Raw genomic sequence first — 24574 nt, forward strand, 5'->3', positions numbered from 1 at the left:
GAATGCTCCAGAGCAGGATTCTGCAGGCACAAGCAGAAACAGCGGAAACTGTGCTACCAGCCGAGAGCGGCTTCTATTTTCGGGATATGTAGGCACTGAGAGTTCAAACAAGGAATGGTTCTTGTGTTCTGGATTGACTCTTGCTTTTCCAGGACACTGCATCCTAAGACATTATCTGTTTCCCCTTCCAGGGCTGAAGTGATTCTGGGGAGCATCATCAAGAAGAAAGGCTGGAGGTATTGCATTCGCCATAATTATTTGTTTTTAAAAAGGTATTATTTTGCACCAGAGAAGGAAAAATAAAATTATATGACACCTGACCAAAAGGCTGTCAAAAAAAATCAACTGTTTTTAAAGCAATGATTTATAGTGGCTTGAAAATAAATGCCGGCAAGTTCACTTCTGGAGCTTCAAAACTTACTGACTAGTCATTGATCACAATGAATTACCAAAGAGTTGAGCAGAGAAGGGGGGGGGATGTTCATGAAATATTTGTGCATAAAAAAGTGACAATTTCATGGCTTCTGACTGCCATTTGTGCTAATCTCTTGCACGAAGTAACTTGACAAGAAGCTGATTATCCCCCCACACACATGCATTTATGTTTGCTGTTTATTTTATTAACTCTGGATGCAAAGGAATGATGAAACAAGAAGACTTTGGGATAAATACCCCAAAGCTTTCTTATCTGAAGACATTTAGTCAGCATCTCTCCTGTGTGCCCAGGAACCCTATTATCTGGCTATTCAGAACAATGCTTCATCTGCTATCCTTGAGAAACATAAGGGGCTGTGCTTACATGTCCCTTTCCAACACCTCCTGTAGCCAAAGATACTGGTAATAAGGGAAGCTATAACATCTATGGGCAGTGGGGAGGTAATACTTCCCCATTTCACTATAGATTTCAGCCCCAACAGCCACTACTTCCCCAGCACGAGTACAGAATTAAGCAAAGCCCAGCAAAGATTACTGGACAAGTTTGGGGTCCTCCTCTGCCCTGGCATAATATCTGCTGATTACCAAATAAATGACAGTGTAATCATATTAGTGAAGACAACTGTGGAAAGAGCTGTGTACTCATGCTTCAACACTTAGCATGTATTTTCTAAAATTTAGTCTAGAGAAAATGGACATTCTCAAAGAGTTCAAGAGTGGTTTTATTATGCTTTTGCACACATGATTTAAACTCTCTCTAGGAAGCAAAACTAAGAAGGTGAAACAGACCCATGTATTTTTAGGGCTGCTTACTCCCCACTCTGAGATAAACTTTTGGTAGGAATAGAGGGCCCTGTGGAAACAGAAAACCAAACATTTATAGAGATATGAACAAATAAACTTTGATGACCTACTTTCTCCTTCTCCCTCTCCCCCATCCCAGGGAACTGTAAGGATGTTAATAGAAAACTATATTCCACCTTATATATGGAAAAACATTCATGTTCCCACTCAGTCCTTCACCTCGCCTGAGTTACTTTCCCACTCAGAGTGTTGGTTTACCCATCACTGCCTAAATAGGGACTGTATCCATTCCCTATGGTTGCTGCAACAAAGGACCAGAAACTGGGTAACTTAAAATAACAGAAATTTATTCTTGCATGTTTCTGGAGGCCAGAAATCCAAAATCAAGGTTTGACTTTAAGGTTGGCAGGGCCATGCTCCCTCTGACATTCTGGGTAAAGTTCTTCCTTTCTTCCTCTTAGCTTCCAGTGGTTGCCAGCCATCCTGGGCATTCCTTGACCTGCAGCTGCAGCACTTTAACTCTTCTCTCATGTGTCTAAGTGTCTTCTGATAAAGACACCAGTCATATTGGATTACGGGCCTCCTCTACCTATTAACTAATTATATCTGCAGTGATCCTATTTCCAAATAAGCTCACATTCTGAGGTTCTGCGGGTTAGGACTTTAACATATCTTTTTGGGGTACACACTTCAATTATAACAGAAACCTTGGAGATAATTCCACTAATAGTACAGTGAGGTCTGCAACAAGGCGTAGGCTGCTGGAGTACATCTAAGGAAGGAGGAAAAGTATCGGTGCAGTAGCTCTTTTCTTTCTTAACACCCAGAGAACATTAAATTATCACTCTCCATAGCTGCAGAACCTATTTTATATACCTTTTGTAGAAAATAGATCACCATGCATTTTCCACAAACTGCCTTTCATTCTTGCAAATAAAAACTCAAGCTATTATTATACTCCATAATGTTTATATCAGTTCACAGTTGCCCCCGTGAGACTGGTGAAAAGATAAACCATATCATCATAGCTTTGAGCCTATAAAAGCTGTTTCAACTAGCACACTTGACTTCTGGTCCTGGCGCTACCACTTGCTAGCTGTGTTATCCAGGACAAGTTATTACACTTCTCTGATTCTCAATTTACCCACCTGTAAAATGGACAGCATAACAGTTCATGAAGTGTCATGCTGACAGAGTGAGATAAGGTATGCAAAAGCATTTTGAAGTCTGTGCTGTATCACTGTAAAATACATTATCATTCTCTACCCACTCAGAACAGTTGCTCTAATAGCCTCTGTGGGAGTCAGTGACAATTTGCCAGGCTGCTGTCTGCTCTTGCTCTTTGAACATATATGTTAGTGTGCATATCCATATAGGCCAAATATTTTACAGGAAGCCTAACTTTGAAAAACTAAGTCTGTGGCAGTGTTTGTATAGAATATGCAGCTTTGAATAATCAAAAGGACTGCATTCATTTTTTATAATATTCCATCCAGCTTTTTGTTGAAGGTTGAAAGTGCTAAAGGAGACCGGGCTCCCCTGTGGCAGATTGCTATTATAATAGGTATCATGAGGTTGATGTATTAACCTGGAAAGTACATCAGCCCTTTCAGGTTGTGTTATCTCCAGGTACATGTATTTATCGACCTTCCATTATAGTGATTCAAATTACTTTTGGGGGGATTAACTTCAGTGGGATGGGGCTGCTAACATTTTCAACAAATTTTTCTTGTTGCAACCAAGTTGTCAGAGTTGTCACCATCATTCCCCATTGGTTATCACTAATCATACTAGGTTTTTATACCTGAGAGCCCTGAGGCATTGACTCTGCAGATGATGGAATTATAAATGCCTTATTTCAAGCGCTCCTGAAGATTGGCCTTAACCTTTGAATCTCAAATGATTTTTTTTCTAGACCAGTGCGATCAAATTACATACCGAGGGAAACCAAATTGCACTGAGATCTGTTTCCCAATTTTATTGTATACCTGTAGTTCTCAAGACATACTTCTTATTCCATGATCATAATACTAGGATTGCATTTCCTGCCCTTGGCTGTGGCTTTCAGAAGGTAATAAGTTTGCTGATGAGATTTGCACATTTCATTCCCTTAGCAGTAAAATGGTAGAAACTTGAGTTAAGGACTTTAGGACTGTTTTCCTAAAATGACATTTCCATTTAATAAGACACTCAAAGACATTTTTTTCCTGTTCTAAATATTTACTATTATAATTCACTTCATCATTTAAATGTCTATGTAGTCAGTTCCTGCCTGTGAATGTGATGTTAGAAGGGATAATAACCTGGAGCCACAAGGATCCATGTTCCTTGGCAGAGTGGAGTCCTCCTGGGAGGAGTTCACATGCAATCAGCGTGAGGCCAGATGCTGAATACGTGTTCATTGGTGTTTGTTCATTTGACTTACTAAAGCAATTCATCCCCTCAGTCCTTTCACTTCCATCCCCACACGCCATTTCCGACCCTCCATGCTGGCCCACCACTCACATTTACTTTGCTATGTCGACATGGGCTTGCTGTCAGTTCCCAATCTGACTTGTTACTACTGCCCTCCACCTCCTCCAGGCAAAGATCATTTCCATTCAGCCTCTTCCTCTAGGATCCGACTTTGAGTCCCCCGCACTGGCTTCCCTTTGTCTTTATTTCAGTGAGATGGATTAACAAATTTACCTCTTTACCAATTTTTAAAATGTGAGGTATAATAACAAATTCTTTCTGGTGCTATTATAATAATATGACTCGGTACAATAACCTGCATTTATTTACTACTTCTCTATGTTTGTCTTTTTGATATACAGGAGGTCCAGTCTGGTCATAACAACCAAACTCTACTGGGGTGGAAAGTAAGTTATTTTTCCTACTAAACAGAAAACAACTAGTAGTTCATGCTTTTTTGCTGTTAGGCAGTTATTTTACATATAACGTACCAAGATTAATTGGCTTAGAGAGAGGGTTTTTTGTTTTTTTTGTTTTTTTCTCACACTAAGGAAATAGCAATTAGCCTAAGATTTCATTTTAGCAAGGTACTCCCAAAGAAATTTAGTGCAAAGCATGTGGTCACTTGTTACTAAGTGATTAATGTAGATTTTTCAAATACCAATCTCATACTTAGAATCATTGCCAAAATAGAGTTCAAATTTGAGGAAAGAAAAATAGGCACAAAGCATCACAGAAGAAAAGTCACTCAAATCTGCCAAAACTCAGAGACTTCTACAGAATGCAAAGATAAAAATATCTTGTCTGGCTCCATGTCTAAGTCTCTGATCATTTCTGCAGAGGGCTCTGAAAGTGCTGATCAAAAGGACCATCTCATTGGAGAATAACATGGAGCTACCTGTATCACTCGCTGTCAGGCCAAATGAAAGAGAAATGCTCTCTGTTGTGGGATGCAGAGAAGATTTCACAGGATGAATTGGCTTCTTATGGGCCTGCTGGCATTTGAACTGGTACTTACATTATTCAGCAGGACTTAGAAGGCTGGCCTTTTTGACAGACATGTAAGAAAACAGCAAGCTATTCCATATACCAGAGCAATCATTGGTACTGTGCTTTTCCATCTTTGAGACAGAAATCGCAAAATAATAATAATAATAATAATGCTGGAGTTTCAACAAAAAGCAAAAACAAACAAAACCTTATTTACCTTCCTATAATTGATAGGGAATTTTTTTTAATTAGAGGCAGAGGCCAATTCTTCTTTAGGAACCTTCTAATCAAAATGTCTATGTGTATATACACACTTGCAAACACATACTCTATTTTGTTGTTGGTTTTGAGCCTATTTATAATGATATGAAGACAGAAAGATGGAATTTAAATATTTTATTCCTGTAGTAATCTGTACAAAAATAAAGCAACATCATGCCTGTGAGAAATGTGGATTTTCATTGCCCGAGCTTTGATTCACAGTGCCATTGCTCAGTGCTTTCGAAATGCTACAAAACCTTTCAGGAAATGAGACAGTCTGCAAGAACCGTTATATAGTAGAATATGTAGTAGAATACTACCTACGGTATTACTAATGTACTTATTAAGAATACCAAATAAGAATACATTCACAAAAGTGAATGGTAAATATTATATTTAAAAAGAAGCTGCCAAAGGTATTGATGTTGAAGAAACATGTTATGGATACTTTAAAATTCAAGTACCATATTTCATTGTAATTGGCCAGAGCTTGAGAATTGGGAAGGCAAAAGTCCTTATGATTAAGGGTCTGTCTTCTGGGGGTACGAATTTAAGGAACATTTGCTTCATCACATTTTAATTTAGTTTTAAAATTTATTTTGGAAGTCAAAAGGCACTTCCAAATTTGCTTCCTTTATCAGAAAAGCTAACAAAAAAGTTCAGCAGCCTGGCAATCTTACAATAAACTCACAAACCTATGTCAAGCCTTTTTATTTTCTCTAGATTGGTTAAGAACAAGGTGAAAAGGTCGTACAGTGTCTTGAGTTAAATATGGACAGAGTGTACGTGGCTGAGTTGCTGTTAACTGGAGCCTGGTGTTGAGCATGTTAGTGGCTTGGTGACAGTCGTGGATGATTCATCTACTGAGATCTCCAAAGAAAAGGGGTTCAGTGTGTTGCCCACCAGACTTCTCTCCTTAGCCTCCAGTGGTGTAGAATTTGATAAGAACAGGGTGCAAAATTAGCAATTCAGATCTGAGATTTAGAGAAGAAAAGAAAGCACACTCTCATTCAAAGTTATTTGCTTCTTTTTCTTGGCAGAGCTGAAACAGAAAGAGGGCTGTCAAGAAAGCATATTATTGAAGGTGGGTACTTCTGCTTCAATTTTATTTTTGGTTGTGGGCCCCTCATTCAAGAAAGGTACCAACCAAACAAATTCAGAACACACTGGAAGAGGAAAAAGTTCTGTATGAAAAGTGCCACAATCAACCAAGTTTCTTCTTGGGGTTAAATATAGGGAATGCAGAGATGTAGAGGGGAGAATGGGAACTCAAAAGGAAAAGGCAAAATTGTATAGAACTCTTCTCATTTTCAGCTATTACTAATATTAATAAAACATTCTCATAAGACTTTTTAAAAGAGCTTTATTGAGATATAATGTACGTATCATGAAAGTTTACCCATTTAAAGTGTACATTTCATTTGTTCTGAGTATAATTACGGAGTTGTACACCAAACACCCTAATCTAATGTGAAAACATTTTTATCCCCCCTAAAATAAACTTTATACCCAGTAGAAGACACTCCCTATCACCTCCTCACCCCCTCCCACAGTCCCAAGCAACCATAAATCTACTTTTTATCTCTATAGATTTGACAATTCTGGACATTTCATGTAAATGAGATCTCATGATATATGATATTTTGTAACTGATTTCTTTCACTTAGCATAATGTTCATTCATGTTGTAGCGCATGTCAGTATTTTATCCCTTTCTTTGCCAAGTAATAGTCCACTATATGGATAGCCACATTTTGTTTATCCATTTATCAGTTAAAGTGCATTTGGCTTATTTTCACTTTTTGGCTACTCTGAATAATGCTGCTATGAACATTTGTGTGCAAATTTTTGTGTAGACATATGTTAAGACTACTATAGTTTTTAGTTTTTAGTTTATTATTGTTTAGATTTTTTCATACATATATTTTTTATTTCAATAGCTTTTGGGGTACGAGTAGTTTTTGGTTACATGATGAATTGTATAGTAGTGACCTCTAAGGCTTTAATGCACTCATCACTGAGTAGTATACTATACTGTTTTAGAAGGGAATATACATATGCATAAAAAATGTGTAGAAAATTACCACTAGGTAATTGATTCCTGGTGCATTACTTTTGCAAGGCACCCAAAACTTTGTATAATTTAGAAATAAACAGGAAATAAAACAGTCAACAAGAACCATTATGTAATAAAGTACTACTACTCTACTTAATCGTGAAGATTGTGAGAATTGTGAGTAATTTTTGTTTATTTCTTGCTTGTCTATATATTATAAAACTTTACACTTATACTTTTTGCAGTAAAGAAAAATGTTAAGAGTTTATACTAGTTTGTGAAGTACAGATCCTCCCAAATTTATGATGGGATTACATCCCAATAAACCCATCTTAAATTGAGAATAATATCTTAAGCTGAAAATGCGTTTAATACACCTAACCTACTAAACATCATAGCTTAGCCTAGCCTACCTTAAATATGCTTAAAACACTTACATTGCCCTACAGTTGGGTAAAACCATCTAACACAAAGCCTATTTTATAATAAAGGCTATTTTATAATAAATTAAATGTCACATGCATTAGTAATTTATTGAATACTGTTGTGAAAGTGAAAAACAGAATGTTGTATGGAAACTCGATGTACAGTTTCTACTAAATGCATTATCACTTTCACAACATCATAAAGTTGAAAAACCATAAGTCAAACCATTGTAAGTTGTGAACTATCTGTATTTCAAAAAAAATCCAAGAATTTTGTAACTTTGGATTCATGATTGATCATTGAAACAAGTGATTTTCTCCTTTTTAAAAAATATTTTCATTTAGGAAATACTAACATCACCAAAAATGTAAAATGTGCTCTAATCTCACCACTTCGAAAATCAAAATAGATAAGGAAGCCAGGTTCTCCATTTGCTCATCCAATCTCATCCCATCCTAGAGTCTGACAATCTGGTACACATCTTCTTCACCTTTTCTCTATGGTTGTACTGACTTATCTGTCTATCCATCCATCCAAACACTGGCTTATATTTTAAATATATATATAAACAGTAGAACCAGGCCACAAATATTAACCTAAGCCTTGATTTTTTTCTTAATTAAAATACACAACTTAACAGATTATTTTCAGTTTTTAGCGTTTTAAAGAATTATACAAGTGACCATCCTTAGGTAAATGGGGTAGATTCCAGAGTGGCATTGCTAAGTCAAAGAATTATACAAATTTTAACACAAAATTACTTTCTAAAAGGAATATGCCATCCTGTTAGATGAGCTGGTCTTATTTATCTCCTTATTTATATATTTATTTATTAGTGAGTTTGAGCTTCTTTTAATAATTTTGTTCTTTTTCTGGAAATTCACTCTTCATGTTGTCAGGCTATTTTTCTTTTGATTTGTTTGTCTTGGTCATAATACTTTGCAGGAGCTCTTTGATACTAGTGATGTTCACTTTTTGCTTGGTCATATGTATTGCAAATATTTTCTCTCAGGCTGTCGTTTCATTGTGAACTTTTTTCTCTCCTTGAACCTAAGAGCTAATGTTTCATTTGAGTATTTTTATTCCAACTTGGAAGCTGAAGATCTTTATAGACCTATAAACAAGACTACGTTGAAATATCTTAGACTTGCAATAGCAAAAAAATAGTTTCAGTATTCAATCACTGAATTTAAAATGAAGACATTTGAAGCCAGATCTCAGAATGTATATATATGTATTCTTTCTTGATTGCCAGTGTGAACCATATGTGTGTGCATGCGTGTGTGTGTGTGTACATAGATATATGCCATAATAATTAAATCACCCCATTGTTTCCAAAGTCTTTGTATAGGTTTGGTATCTCTCACTGACTGTTTTTTAATATAATTTTAAGCATATGCGCTTTCAAATCAGACCTTTGTTCAAGTTCCAACTCTGTGATTTATGAGCTGGTGACTTTGTGCAAGTTACTTAACCTACCTAGCCTCTGTCTCCTTAGCTATAGACTATATATATAAAGGTTACTATATGGGGATAAAAATTATATAATTCACATTGAGCACAGTGTCTGTCACATAATAAGCACTTAACGCATGTTATTTTTGTCATCATCATTGTCCTTATAAGTACAACTGCTAGTCTTCATTCCGTGGATGAGGATACTCTTTACTAAGTAGTGACATTCTGAAACAGCTACAATAAGTGACAACCTTCTAGCCCTAAGAAAAGCATCCAAATTCCTCACCCAAACAGCATCCCTTCTCAGGCCTTAGTGTCCCATTTGACATTGTAAAGTCAAAGCTAAGCTGCCTCTCAAAGCTGTTACTGCCCTAGCATTCCTGCTCCAGCATTTGCCCTCATGACTTGTATTCTCTTCCATGGAGTTTGCCAGTGACAAATAACTCGAGTCAGCTTACAGAACCACGCTGAATGAACAGGGCAGCAGTATGTTTCCCGAAAAGTTCTTGTTTTTTGTTCTTTTCTTTTTAATCTAATTAATTAGAAAAGAGAGATTCAGAAAATGGTTCACATTGGCAATTAACAAAGAAATATAAAATCGAAGAGAAAAAGAATGGAGAAGGTCTGCTACTATGCTCCTCACTGCATCTCCATTGCTTTAATATTTACCAGAGTGTGTACATAATTTCAGGGTTCTCTCTTTCTTTTTTTTTTTTTTTTTTTTTTTTTTTTTTTTTTTTTGGAGACAGAGTCTTACTCTGCCGCCCAGGCTGGAGTGCAGTGGCACGATCTTGGCTTACTGCAACCTCCGCCTCCAGGGTTCAAGCGATTCTCTTGCCTCAGCCTCCCAGGTAGCTGGGACTACAGTCATGTGCCACCGCGCCCAGCTAATTTTTTTGTATTTTTAGTAGAGGCAGGGTTTCTCCATGTTGGCCAGACTGGTCTCAAATTCCTGACCTCAAGTGATCTGCCTGCAAATAAGCATTTTTTCAAGCCTCATATGACATAATAGAAATATCTTAAATTCCCTCCACCTTTAAATAAGTCAGGAATTCTCTTAGGAACTAATCTCTGAGGATGGATAAACCAGTTCAGCTGAAATTCAAGGTGACCCAGATTCAAACTTTAACACAAAATTTCAAACTTTTGAGATGGAAGAAGAATTGAGATCATTTGTTATTATGTTGGTGGTGGTGGTGTTATTTTACAGTCCATAGTTTCTGCCAAAGATAAAGCCTTGTGATTACAAGAGAACTAGCTCAAAGTATTTTCTAGGCAGGCTGAAATTAGGGAATTGAGTGAGTTTTGCAGAAAAGCAAGGACATGAGATGAGACCCAAAATAAAGTTTAAAAAAGTTTACAAGTTATTATCCTTGGGTTTCATTGGTACTTGGTTCTGTGATGAAGGTGACCTCATTCGACATTGGAGATTTGTATACAAATTAAATTAGAGAAGTACCATTAGAGGATAAGACAGAAAGTTCAAATTGATACAGAGTTCAGGCCACTTCTGTGCTGGGTGACCTTAGCCACCTGAGTTAGTTTACAGAGTATACAATGAGCTTGATTTGTGCATAACGTAGATTTGAAAGAATTCATATTGAAAGGCCTTTTTAATGAGCCCAAAGTTCTTGACTTAGATCTGCTTAGGTGTAATGTTCTCCTTAGATTCACAAGGAGGAGGAAGAAATTTCACTAGCAGATTGATTACACTCATTTAGAATCACAAAGTCCCCTCAGGTTCTAAAATCCAATTTACTCATTCAGCCATTCCACAAACATTTTTTAAACCCCAATTTGAGCCAGTCTTAGAATTTAGCAGAACAGATTCCTTTGGTACTGGCTGGGCATGGTGGCTTATGCCTGTAATCCCAACGATTTGGGAGGCTGAGGTGGGAGGATGGCTTGAGGCCAGGAGCTTGAGACCAGCCTGGTCATCATAGTGAGACCCTTGTCTCTACAGAAAAAGTTAATTAATTAAGTTAAAATAAAATACATTCCTTTAGTGCCTAATGTGAAGGAAAAGAAATAGTTTGGTAGGTCACCAAGTAAGAATAAGTAAATCGCTTGTATATTCCAACAGCCAAAAGCTGTGTCCGACTCTACATTTGCCTTTCAGGTAAACAATTTTGTTACACAATTCAAAACACAAACCCACTGCCATTGTTTTTGGAGTAGGAGAGGAAAATAATCTGAGAAAGCTCTGCTTGAAACTTTTTAATTAATAACAAATCTTAAACTCTATGAACTTTAAAAGAAAAAGACAATCTATGATTTTTCAATTAAAGAATACATTTCTGAACAAATGGATTTGCCACAGGATTTTTTTTCAGTGTACTACGTTCATGTAAACGTACATCAGCCATCAAGGATAACCGCGTTTTGTAACGGGAGGCACAGCCATATGCTGAATATGATTCCAATACAACCCAGCCTTTATAAAAGAAGCAGGTGTCTCAAATTATGATGATAGGTCTGCTGAGAAAAAACTAGAAATTATATAAACAATGTATATGAAGCAACTTTTTTTGCAAGCTAGATAGAAAAGCAAGTGCGTGGCAGGTGTAAAAGGTGACAACACAGCATGCTTAAATAGAACCCTTGCAGAATCTCCAAACTACTGATTTCCTTGCTTCCACACAGTCAAACCTGCAACAGTGAACACCCCATCCACCTCTAACTGTGCCAATCTGCTGACTGTCTGGAATAAACATATTTCTTTAGAAACCTGTGAAATACACTTAAATTGAATTAAGGTTACCTTCTAAACAGTATGGTTCTTGTTAAACTTTGGAACCTAAAAGAAAAATGGACTTAGATTTTTTTTTTTACTGTAGTCACTTGAAAACTATTTTCTTTGAGTAATTTATTTTCCTGTGGACTTTTGAGAAATTGCCAGTTTACTTCTAATTATCTCCTCAAGGTCAGGGAGCATTTCTCCTGCTTCTCCTGTTTTCCTCTTTCCACAGACGCTGGGTTAGTGCGGAGGCACAGGCTAAGGTCAAATAGCCTCCAGCAAGTGCATTTGCTGCACTGGAGCACTTACCTCCTTAGGTTAAGATTGGCTGCCCATCTGCCCTTCTGGAGCCAAGGTTAATGCATTTTTGCATGTCTACTTAAACTTAAAACAATACCTGGCCCTAAGCCAGCCCTCAACAAACATTTGCTAAATGGAGATAGAACATGATGACTTGTTTTTTGAAACTAAACATAAATGGCTCTTAAGGAGATACTCATGAAACATATCTTAATGTTGATTTCATTTATGTGTTTCTACAAAATTAAAGCACCCAGATAGGAAAAAGCAGGAATATCTGATTTGGTTTGCAGTCACATGAAAGACCAAAGCAGGAAGATCACCAAGCACCATTTTGTCCTTGGACAGATGAGGAAACTGAGGCTCAGAGAGGCTAAGGGATATCACAGGGTCATTCGGGACAGCCCAAATCAGTACCCTGAATCCCAAACCCTGTGCCTCACCTCCTCTGAATGCCAGACTGGTCCATCCAGCTGCCAAGAGCTCCATGTAGTGACTGAGGTGCTACTTAGACTCAACTTGGCTCCCCGACCACCTCCAGTTGGCTTTCCCCCTGACTGCCCCATTTAGTAACAGTCACTTCACTTCTCAGGCCAAAAATCTAGGAGTCATTCTTATTTACTCTAATCTCCACACCCTATGTCCAGCACACCAGCAAGTCCATGTATTACTACTTACACAACTTGTCCCAAATGTGTACACCTCTCACTAACTTTGTCTGAGCTGGATGAGCTGCGGTGGCTGTGCCTGCCTTCACTCTTGTGCCTTCAGGTCCCTCTCAGCAGGTGGAGCCATCAGTTCAAAATGGAAATCTGATCATATTATTTCCTCTGCTTAATCTCCTCCTCACTCGACCCTCCCCAACCAATGTCTTTAAATCTCACACAGAATCCAAAGTTCATACCATAGATTACAAGACTTTACGTGATTGAGATTTTTAAAGTGAGTGGATAGTGTCCTTTAGAGGGACAATTTCCTTTCACTCCACTTCAAAGTCAGAGGAGGGATCACTGGCCTCAGATACTTGAATTTCTTGCCAAATATCAAGAAAGTGCTTTTCAGAGAAAGAACTAAAGAGGTGGGAATGACCAAATACCATGAGGCTGACCTTAGGATCAAGTCCATATCATTAGTTCCAGGTACATATTACGACTTTGAACAAGGAACCTGTGCCAATAGACGCTCTCAATATGCACTGTTAGTGCTCCTTGGGATGAAGACTGTGTCTGTGCATCTTTAAACCCCGAGAGCCTGGCACGGTCTCAGGATAAAATTGGAACTCAATACATGCTCATGGGATGGAATAATAAATGACAAAAGTCACACCTGTCTGTGACATGCCTGATCACACAGTGCTGTAACAGTGCCAAGTTATTTGTAGCCTCTTCTGCTAGTTACTCTCAGCCCACACTGAGCTGTTTAGAAGAGAACGGAGAGAGAGGGCCATTGTCAGAAAACAAGATACTTATTTCCTCTGCCAGGCATAGGCCAGAACTGTCATTAAATGCCCCTTTCCAAAACAGGGGGTGTAGTGAAAATTTTTGGCATTTGGTCTTTTGCTGTCTTCCCCCTGAAACTTTCCAGATGCGAACACCATGGTATAATTTCACATTCTGGTTCTGTAGACTATGTTACACAGCTCTCCCAGGAGCAGCAATTCTGAAGGTGTCAGTATTGTTAGGCCCACTGCAGACTAGAGAATTGAGTCTCAAAGAAAGGTCAGAGAACCCAAGTGGGGTCCCTAGCATGCTAGAGTGCAGATTTCCGACCTTTCAAACCTTGTGATACCCTGTTATTTGTTTACTTAGTATTCCTGTCCTTTCCTTACCTCCTCCCTGCATACAACTGTCCCCAAAAGTGGCTCACATCACGATACTTTTTCCAAGTGGGGTCCCTAGCATGCTAGAGTGCAGATTTCCGACCATTCAAACCTTGTGATACCCTGTTATTTGTTTACTTAGTATTTCTGTCCTTTCCTTACCTCCTCCCTGCATACAACTGTCCCCAAAAGTGGCTCACATCACGATACTTTTTCATGTTAATTTAATTTCACACTGTTTCTTGAGATAGCTGGTGATACCCTGTGCCTGAGCATCACAGAAGGTTTATAGGAGCAGGCATTAGACCTCACAACATCTGTCTGCCCTAATCTCTTCATCAAAGCTTTTAACAAGCTACTATCACAGACAATCCTTTCTCAATGGATGGAAAATATTTCCAGAACAATATTCAAGCACTCCATTTTCCTGTCAGAAAAGTAATTGTGGCTGGCTGATAAACCAGTATGAAAAATCAAATTTAAATGAACCAAATTTAAATTTATAAGAGCCTCATTTAACATGCAATTAATTTTATGCCTATAATAAAGAGACTAAAGCCTCTGGTCTCCCTGAGGAATTAAAGAGGCTGATAAGAGAATGCTAAATGCTGTGCCCCATGGAAATAGGGTAACATGATTCTCGAACACTGTCATCCTTTTGGTTGCATAATATTATATACAATACATTCTATTTCAGGGAAGCATTAATTTTACTAAAATTAATTTTTTTCTGAGTATTCATAGAAATGTGACCAAATGGTTAGGGCTGAAACATAGGCAGTTGGTTCCTGACTCCCTTTTTAAGTTCTTATTCTCTCCTTCATATTACATCTTCAGTCTTTATAGCGTTAGCGTCTAGTGTTTTTGTTTCTTCCCCCAAAACAGAGAATAATAGAAATGGTAGAGCTCAGCTATATTTTATGTTCCTTAAACTTTGTTCCAATTAGTAAAATGTTGAGCAAAGGCTTCATTTGCTAACCCCTTTATATTACTATTAAAACCAACATTTACATTAAGATGGGGTTGGGGCAGTCATTTATTTCTGATTTAAACCATTTTAATGAGTTTTATGTGTAATAAATGTACCTCTAGCTCACTATAAGCCTATTAAGTGATCCAAAACATAAATATTAATTTGCATTGTTCAAGAAGAAAAACACTAACTGTTGGAAAGAAGCTGCTTTTTATTCTAAATTTTGCTTCTGGATATTGCCACATACAAGTCACTGTGAAGGTCATTCCTAAGTGTATATTTTCCTGTGAGAGTAATAATATTCCTGAAAAAGCTCTAAGACTTTTTTTATTGAGGGAAGTCAGCCTTTGATATATTTTTAAAACGTTCTAGAGTCAATTAACAATCATTGTATTCAACGCATTTTTGAAACTATTCCAATTCTATTTTTTTAAAGCAAATTCTTGAAAGAAACCAAACTTCAACTCTGAATAGTGCTCATATTTAGATTTTGGGGTTTGTTTCCTGCTTCTGTTCCCAGGATTGAAGGGCTCCCTCCAGAGGCTGCAGCTCGAGTATGTGGATGTGGTCTTTGCAAATCGACCGGACAGTAACACTCCCATGGAAGGTAAGTTAAGAAAGTTAATAAAATACTCTAGAAATCTTGATTCAGTTTGAGGGCTTATTCTGATCACAGTAGGAAATGAATTGTATTCAGACTGATCAAACTGAATGTGAAAAATAAAAATGTTTCTGACCGATGCCTTTTGGCCTCAGCGTTTAACCCCAAAACCAATGCTCTGCGTGCTGTGTCTTCTTCTTTTAAAGCAGTTGAAGGCATTGGGCTTGTGGCTTCCGCTGGTTACAGTGCTCACCTTTTCCAGGTTCATTTCACTTTTGTGATTTCATCAACTAAAACAATAAAGTTAATTGGAAAGGGGCTTTATAACTCAGCCATCATCGCTTCACAGTAAATCCTTTGAGGGTCTTCCTATTTTATAATGGCTCTAAGTCTGATTAGTTTCCAGTCTGTGGTAGCAATGCTCAGTGGTGCCACCAGCAGGGATTCCACAGCAGTGACTGCTTCAAAATAAGATATCATTGCAGTTTGATTGTTGAGTCTCAAGGAGCTGCAACATTTTATCCCCCTTCTGTTATAACTGTTTGAGGACCACAGTTTAAGCTTCTCCCTGTGGAAGCTTTCAGAATGTTTCTAAAACCAGATTTTCTTCGATTTACATTTATTTACAGAACTTGCTAGGATGTTTGAGACAGAAGATAGTTTGAGAGGCTGAGGATGAATTAAAAAGAATGTTCCAGTTAACTGAAATTTAAAATCATATGGATTATCACTTACCTGAGGTGATTGAGAATGAAGATATTTGAGAAAAAGAGCAAAAATGAATATTCTGGTTATTTGAACAGTATGATGTGGATTACCACTTTTAAAATAATTAGAATAGTTTGATTCACATGAGATTACATTGAAGGTAACTTTGTCCTTGATGATTCAAAAGGCAGGATCTTGTAATAAATCAGGTTTTGTAAAGAGTGGTTCTTGTTATAGGGTTATAGAAGGGTTATAGTAATGGAAAAGTATAAATGATTGACATATTATAAATTTTTCTGGGTTGTATTTCTGACCATAAAAAAGTTATGGAAATTATTTTCCTTGCCATTTATCTCATTCTCAACTACAGAGAAATGTAAAATATATATAGTCTTATATCTAACTTTCTCCTACAGTTTTCTTCTTTCTTGAATCCGGGTAAAATTAGGAGTTTATTATAAAACAGTATCAGCGTGGGAAATTTTCCATGGAAATGACATAAAACTGCATATTTTTTGTTAAAGCAAAGATTAGGTGTTTGATAAAGCAAATCATAAGCATTTTATTAGTATAAGAAGTATTTATTGCAAGGATAATATGACGTTATTCAACTTTTTTTATTTTTTATCTTATTTTTCCATAAGTTATTGGGGTACAGGTGGTAGTTGGTTACATGAGTAAGTGCTTTAGCGGTGATTTGTAAGATTTTGGTGCACTTATCACTAGAGCAGAATACACTGCACCATATTTGTAGTCTTATCCCTCACTCCTCTCCCACTCTTCCCCCCAAGTCCCCAAAGTCCACTGTAGCATGCTTATGTCTTTGTGTCCTCATAGCTTAGTTCTCACATATCAGTGAGAACACACAACGTTTGGTTTCCCATTCCTGGGTTACTTCACTTAGAATAATAGTCTCCAGTCTCATCCAGGTCACTGCAAATGCTGTTAATTCATTCCTTTTTATGGCTGAGTAGTATTCCATCATATATATATATATATATATATATATATATACACACACACACGCACACACACACACATATACACACACACACATATATACACACACACACATATATATATATCTCACAGTTTCTTTATCCACTTGTTGATTGATGGGCATTTGGGTTGGTTCCATGATCTTGCAATTGTGAATTGTGCTGCTGTAAACACGCGTGTTCTTTAAGGAATATTCACACTGTTTTCCATAGTGGCTGTACTAGTTTACGTTCCCACCAGCAGTGTAGAAATGTTCCAGTCAATTCTTAATGACACATTAAAACAGAGCACTAAAGTTATTTAGTCTGCAATAGTGTCAAGTAAAATGCCATTTAGTGGGGTCTATGAAAGACTGGAATTGCTTCACATTTTAAGTGCCTAGTGACTATTTTCCTCTTTTAGACAGTGTTCTTTGCAGTTATACCATGTAAAGGATAGTAGAACATCTGAGATTTTTAAGGATTTTGTTCCCATCTTACCCCTACCTTTAATTTTAGGAATATATTGTAGGAGTCTCTCAAACAGAAAACATAATTTGCATTATATTTATAGAAGAAGGAGGAAATCCTCAATTAGGAGCCAAACTATGTGATACCAACAAGATAATGATGTCTCTTGTATCAATATTTATTACATGTTGAAATTTATTTTAAAAAATCTTCAAAGTGTTTTAAAAAATAATTGCTGCTGCCCAGTGGAGTTCGTAACTGCAGCATTATTTAGCCTTTATGGGAATCAGAGAAAATTTACATTTTTCCTGAGTAGTTTCTTATATACAATTCCACAAAGCGGAATGGGAAGCTATTTTATCCTGAGTCATTTTCCAAGTTCAGAAGCATAATGAAGGATGTCAAACAATGGAGATTCGCCACTTGTTGATAAGGTCAAGGCACATGGCATTTTGTAGCACAGCAGCAATCAACCACCTCATGCTGGAATGTTGCCTGCTCCCCCTCACTAGGAAGGGGAGACTCACCCCAGCAGGCCAATCAACCTCTGAGGCTTATTCTTCTGGGAGGACCCTGCAGGGACATTCCACAGGCAGCTCCTCATGCAGGACTTGTTCCAGATTGAAATAGCTTCCATGTGAGCTTTTCCTAGCTTTCAGAAAATGTTTATCCTCAAACTTAGTACACTCATTTGTTCCAAGGTGGGCCCACTGGAACAACCAGAGTTTGATATAAGTCTCTGGAAACACATCTATACATATAGTCTTTTCTACTTTACTGTACCAGGGGAAGGTACTGATCTGGGAAATAAAGAAGAAATAGGAAATAAAGAGACAGGACTGTCCGGTGGACTTGGGTACATTTGGCACCCTAAAAATGGGAGAAAAACAAGGTGCCTGTGTTAGTTCTGGATTCCATGTTGTTGAGAGTCACCTTTGCAACAATTTTGTAACTCATACAGTGTGTGTATGGGAATAAAGTTGTACATGTACAATGGGTGTTTCTAAAAACATTACAGAAGGCAAATGTTATTTATAATCAAATTACCCTTGAAAACACTACAGTAACTCTGTTAGTTAATGATATTCTATTGGCGTTAATTAATTATTCAATTTATTTTTCAAATGTGGTGAAAAAATCATCACCAGATAGTTGTCCAACCTTTTTTTTTCGGTAGTGGCAGAAAAATCCTTAATATCAAATGATACTACTTTTTTTCTTGTTTCAGCAACTCACGTTGGCTATTTTAGGTTCACTTGCATCCATTTCTGTTTAAGTGACACAACAGTGGTTGCCAAGTATATATTGTTGAGTATTTATATATTAAATCTACATTTATTAATACTATGGACGCTTAGCATTTGTAAATCATTTTTATTGATTTCAACTATTATTTGCCAACCCCATGGAGTCACAACCCACGCTGACATAATTCTGCTGAGGCACCTCTTTTAAACACAGGGGACATAGCACTTTCAAATGAGTTCAGCCCAACCCAGTGCTTGCTCTTATTTGTCACTGATTACCAGGTAGCGTGGAGTACAAGAACTTGGGGACACTGAGAGTCTCCAGTCATAAACTATGCAAATGTCAAGGGTCATGTGTGTGCCCACAATGAGCATCGCTAAGATACATTTTAAACAACTTCCATTTAAATATTATTAAAATGCCAATTGTATTCATGTAGTTTCTACCATGAAATGATGTTAATCGGGAACATTTTAAAAATAAACCAAGACGAGCTTCATCCAGTTTCTACATATCATATAGCAACCATTTGAGCCAGAAAAAGATTAACTGCAGCATCTTTATAACATATTGGCATCATATATCTAATTAGTTTTTTCCTTCCCTTATTTCTTAGAAAATCAATAGACAAAAAGCGAGTCCTCTCAAAAGAATGGCTGTAAATTCCAAAGGTGCAATCAGTGGAGAAAGGGGTGAGAAACTTCATTCGCAATCTGCAACCCCATGGAATACAGTTAGACATTTTCAGGCTATGGGAAGATGTTCCTGACAATGGAGGGGAGCTTGTGTACTTTTTCCTCTGTCCCTCTTGTTTATTTTTTCTGGTTCACCTAGTAGTAAGTCATTTTTCTTTCACAGCATCTGCCATGCCATCTGTCTCTGCTACAATATCTGGCAACGATGGCATGTTTTCCAGTCCTAGAAAAAAATCAGCCCCACATCCCATTTCTTCCTTCTTATGGGTCTGTGTTCCTCCCAGTAGAGTCACTGACAGTTCTTTATGCTCTATGAAGCTCATATCCCTAATTCTGTCACTTCCACAAATCCCTAACCTGTATTTCAAAATCTTCTCTCGAGCTCATTAGACAAGAAAAAGTTCAGGCAATAGAGTCAGTCTGGACATGGATGGACACAGAGCATTTGTGTGTCCAAGGAGCCATATGAGGAGTTTTTTGGGGTTTTTTGTTTGTTTGTTTTGACTTTCTGTCATTCCCAAACACCAGGCTAATATCTCTACCTATACTCTTCTCACTGCTCCAGGAAGAACAGATTGAGCCTAACTGTGGTCATGAAAGGAAGGTATAAGCCTGTACCACTTGTAGACAACAGCAAAAAGAGGGGACACACTAACTTTTCGATCTGAGAATATGATTTTTAAATTAAATTAAATTTTAGTTAGTTTTTTATTTTAAAAACACTTGGATTTGAGTCCTTACTTTTCATATAGAGCTTGTTGCCAAGACTGATTATTCTTACAGAATTCCTGAGTCATTAAATATTATTTCCATGCTGATTACGGTTCCAGTTATTAATTTTTTCCTGCCAGCAGATCAGCACAGACATAAAGCAGCCCAGATGTCTCAATTTCAAATAAGAGAAGCAAGACCAAAGTTAGCTTCACTTATTCCCATAGTATCATCTTGTCAAATAACCCATTCCATAAGTATTTACTTCTTTCTAAGCCATCTTTTTTAGTGTTGTCATGTGAAAGCAGGCATCTATGGATATTCAGGGATTCAGGATATCCAATGACAACTTAGAAAATGCCAGAAAGCAAAAAACATTGCAGTATCCCAAATTTTCTACATTTTGACAGTTCCAAAATACTGGACCTAGATATTTAACTTCCAAAGTAAAAAGTTTTCAAAACCAAAATTAACCACCTAAAACCTAGAAACATCATTTAACCACAGTAGATCAGGCCTTCTGCCTCTATCTTTTATTATCTTCCCTGAAAGTTACCTTCAAGCCATCCGAAAAAACATGATATAGAAGGAAGAAATCTCCTGCAAATATTATCAGGGAGCTGTCCAATAGAAATATAATGCAAGCCACATACATATAATTTAAATTTTCTATTAGCTACATTAAAAAAGTAAAAAGAGAGAGGAACAACACATATCGGGGCCCGTTGTGGGGTGGGGGGCAAGGGGAGAGAGAGCATTAGGATAAATACCTAATGCATGCAGGGTATAAAGCCTAGATGATGGGTTGATGGGTGCAGCCAACCACCATGGCACATGTATACCTATGTAACAAACCTGCACGTCCTGCACATGTATTTCTGAACTTAAAGTAAAAAAAAAAGTAAAAAGAAACAGGTGAGGTTAGTTATTATATTTTATTTAATGTGATATATCAAAACTTATCACTTCAACATGATCCATTAGTATCCAAAAGTTACTAATGGCATATATTACATTCTTTTTTTTCCCTACTAAGTCTTTGAAATCAGTTGTGTACACCCTAATTTGGAGCAACACATTTCAGCTGCTCAGTAGACAATTTTAATTAGGATCAGCCACATTTCAAGTGCTCAATAGCCACATGTGGCTAGTAGCTACTGTACTTGACCACGCAGGCTTATAAACCATATTCCCAGTCTAACAGAGCCGCAGGCACATAGTAGGTGCTCAATAAATATTGATTGAATAGCTGGATGAATGACTGAGCAAGTGTTTGAGTGATTGAATGAAAAAAGCTCCATAGTTAAATAGCTCCAACTTCATTTTCCTCTACTTGAAAACCTATCTTGGTTTCCTAACCTCTATAAACATTCTAGTACCTGGTTCAACATATTTCAAGGAGATGTTGACAGGTTGCTGCCAAACAGCCCCAGGACACTTACATGCTGTTTCTCATCTACAATCACAGTAGCATCCAGATGCACTGCATCTCTCTTTAGAAATCTGATTGATATCTAAATGAGCAGAAATGAATAAAGGGACAATTCTTTGGCAATATAGTTGCCCCCTGAGTATTACTATATCAATTAAGATTATTTAATGCATTTCATTTGTTACCCTGGCCAGGACGTTCCCAAGGCCTCTGGTGTACATCAGATCAATTTAACCCCCTGGCTTGAAAGCCCGGGACAGTTGAGTTTTCAAGAAATTAATTTGGAGAAAATGATTTTCATATCCAAGAAGATGAGCCAAACCCAGCCAAGCTTGTGGCAAAAAAAAAAAAAAAAAAAGTGTTTCAATTTTAAAAAGCAGTTTTGTTTCCATTTTAACTGCAAATTCACCAAAAATTTTCCTGATACTTTAGGCCTATTTAGCTGATGTTTTATCCTGTACAGACCAAAAAAATTGTGTCATAAAAAGACAAATTTATTTCATCCGTCCTAAGAAATGACAATGGGGGACAGTAGGGTTCACTTCAGGTTCTTTCCATCTCAAGTTCGTCTGTTTAGAAAATCTCATGTTTCTGTTCATAGTGGACCTCCTCATTGGAACAATATTTCTGCAGAGTGGACTAGGGCATTAGACAGACACAACTTCAAATTCTGGCTTTGCTACCTATCAGACTGTACACTTGGGAAAAGCTACTATCCTCACAGAGGCTCACTTTCCTCACCTGAAAACAGAGGAAACATAAAGCACCATCTGAATGAGTTAACAATGTGGTTACAGCACCTCACTCACAGCTGGGGCAAACAAACGTAAGCTCCATTTCTAGAATGCCCTAGGTAAGGCATGTAAAACTCTCCTTTCTCTGGATCTCTTCTCAGAGGTAATCATGGGAGAAGTCCAAGGCCCTGAAATTATAATATGATGAAAATCTAATGGAGATAGCCAAGCTGCAGGGCTGCACAGGATCTGTGGTGAAGTCATGTAAGATTCAAGCCATGGAGTTGGCAGTGTAATTTTCTTATAGCCCTTTTTTTCTCCTAAAATTTTGCTCTGAAACTCTTTATGCCCTTTAAGCTGATTTAATCATAAATTTTCCAGGGTTATTCTATTCAGCCTGAAAGGTGATCTTGTGCCTGTGACTTTATTTTCAAAGATGTCTCTAGAAAAAAAAACAACTCAATAATAGGATTAACTCATTCATTCAGTTGATATTCACTGAATACTTACTATTTAAGCACTGTTTTGGGCACTTGGAGAAGCAGAAGTTAATAAACAAAAATCCTATCCTTAGAAAAATCACATTCTTGTTGGGGAGACAGACAAAAAGTTAGTAAGAAAGTTACATTAGATGGTGATAATAGAATGGAGAAACAAATTAATCATGGGAGGGGGCTAGGAAGTTATGGGGGTAGATTTTAGTTAGGATGACCTTATAGGAGGAAATGGTGGGCAGTGGGGAGGGGGTTTGGAAAATAGCTTGGACTCCTCCAAAATAGAAAAGGTATGGCATTAAGAGTCAGACCTCAATTCAAATCCTCTTTCTGTTACGAGCCAATTGATCTTAGGCAAGTTATTGAACTTCTCTTGTCCCTGGTTTTCTTATCTGTAGAACGTAGGTAATAATATCTGCTCTATAGGGTTATTGTGAGGATTATTTGAGATAATATACACAAAATGCTTAGGATGTTGCCTAGTAACTACTCGAAATTTAGAGCTACCATTTTTGTTATTATTACTGTTTGTATAGTACTGCTGTAATTTTTTTATGCAGGAAATTACCTTGATGCAATTGTAGTCTCCAAGTCTACTACCAGGTTATCCTAGAGGTCTCAAAGAAGAAGGCTAACACAACAAATTAAGATGCATGAGTCACATGGTTTATCAAATCAATTAAAACACATTATGAGAAGAAAGAGGGGAAGAGATAGGGACAGTTAAAATAATTACAGTAGAATTCACACAGGAGAAAGAACCCAGCTACTTAAATCTTGGGACACACAGTGCTCATGTGACCTGTTCTCTCTATCTACCACATTGACCTTCTCCGTGGTGTGATTATATAGGTCAAATCTGAGGTTTCAGCAAGGGGCTCAGCAAGGAAAAGATGCCCGGGTCAGTAGTATACTTGGAAAGACACAGGGACAAGCCCACCTGGCCATGACCTGTAGCTCATCATTTGGCCTGATGGACAGCTAAGGACTATTTGCATTCCTTGCACAGAGGATTTCTGTGGCTAGAATGGGGGTCACCAATGGGTGGCTGACTGAAGACTTCACTTAAGTTCTCATATTTTATGTATTTATATTTAGTATATTTCAAATGTTTGATGTCATATGCATATGGATATGTTGTCAATATCACCTCTTTCCATTCCTCCCTCCTATCTGTGTTCAGCATGCACATTCTCTACTTTGTTGATGGCCACTATGACTCAGGGGTTACTAATCCACTTAGTTTTACCATGCTCATCATATAAATTCTGCCTATGTCTCACAAGCTACTTGCATCTCCACCCAGTTTCATTTATCCTCTTTCTTTGTTTCACTTTCTTTCTTGAGCAGAACTGAATAATCTTAAGTCATACAGCAAAGGCACATTACAGAGTTCACCACTCTCAGTTGTTGACATGTTGCCTCAGGTCCGGCAAATCTTCCAGGCCTGTTGAAAAATTTCCAGCATTAACAAGAGGCCCACAAAGTTCTGACTGTGGATCATTCTGATATGCATCTATAAGAACAGAGCCCCTGGTTAACAAATGATCTTTTCCAGCTGGGTTCCATAGAAAGAACAAGAGCTTTAGAGAAATTACCTTTACTAGAACTACTGAGAAGTTAACAATTGCCAAGGCTGCAGAAAATATGTGAAGAGCTGGCTTTAAAGAAAACTATACTCCAGAAAAACAATTGTACTCATCTGGTGTTGTATTTTCCGCTTTCTTTGGAAATCAGTGATTCCCAACCTTATTCCATAAAGTCCTGGTTTGAAGGGAAGATTCTAAAGAA

General features: G+C 37.4%; 1 protein-coding gene across 3 annotated transcripts in view; it reads left to right on the forward strand.

Moving 5' to 3' along the window:
* The window catches only part of KCNAB1 (potassium voltage-gated channel subfamily A regulatory beta subunit 1), a 418964-nt gene that overhangs the window by 339952 nt on the left and 54438 nt on the right, over positions 1-24574 (forward strand). For all 3 annotated transcript variants that reach the window (XM_034957646.3, XM_003830650.5, XM_003830649.6), the window contains exons 5-8: positions 192-236; positions 4056-4100; positions 5985-6028; positions 15233-15319. In XM_034957646.3, coding sequence (XP_034813537.1) covers positions 192-236; positions 4056-4100; positions 5985-6028; positions 15233-15319 — 221 coding nt within the window. The remainder of the gene's footprint in view (positions 1-191; positions 237-4055; positions 4101-5984; positions 6029-15232; positions 15320-24574) is intronic.

Source organism: Pan paniscus, chromosome 2 (assembly GCF_029289425.2).
Source record: "Pan paniscus chromosome 2, NHGRI_mPanPan1-v2.0_pri, whole genome shotgun sequence".
NCBI classification, from domain to species: Eukaryota; Metazoa; Chordata; class Mammalia; order Primates; family Hominidae; genus Pan; species Pan paniscus.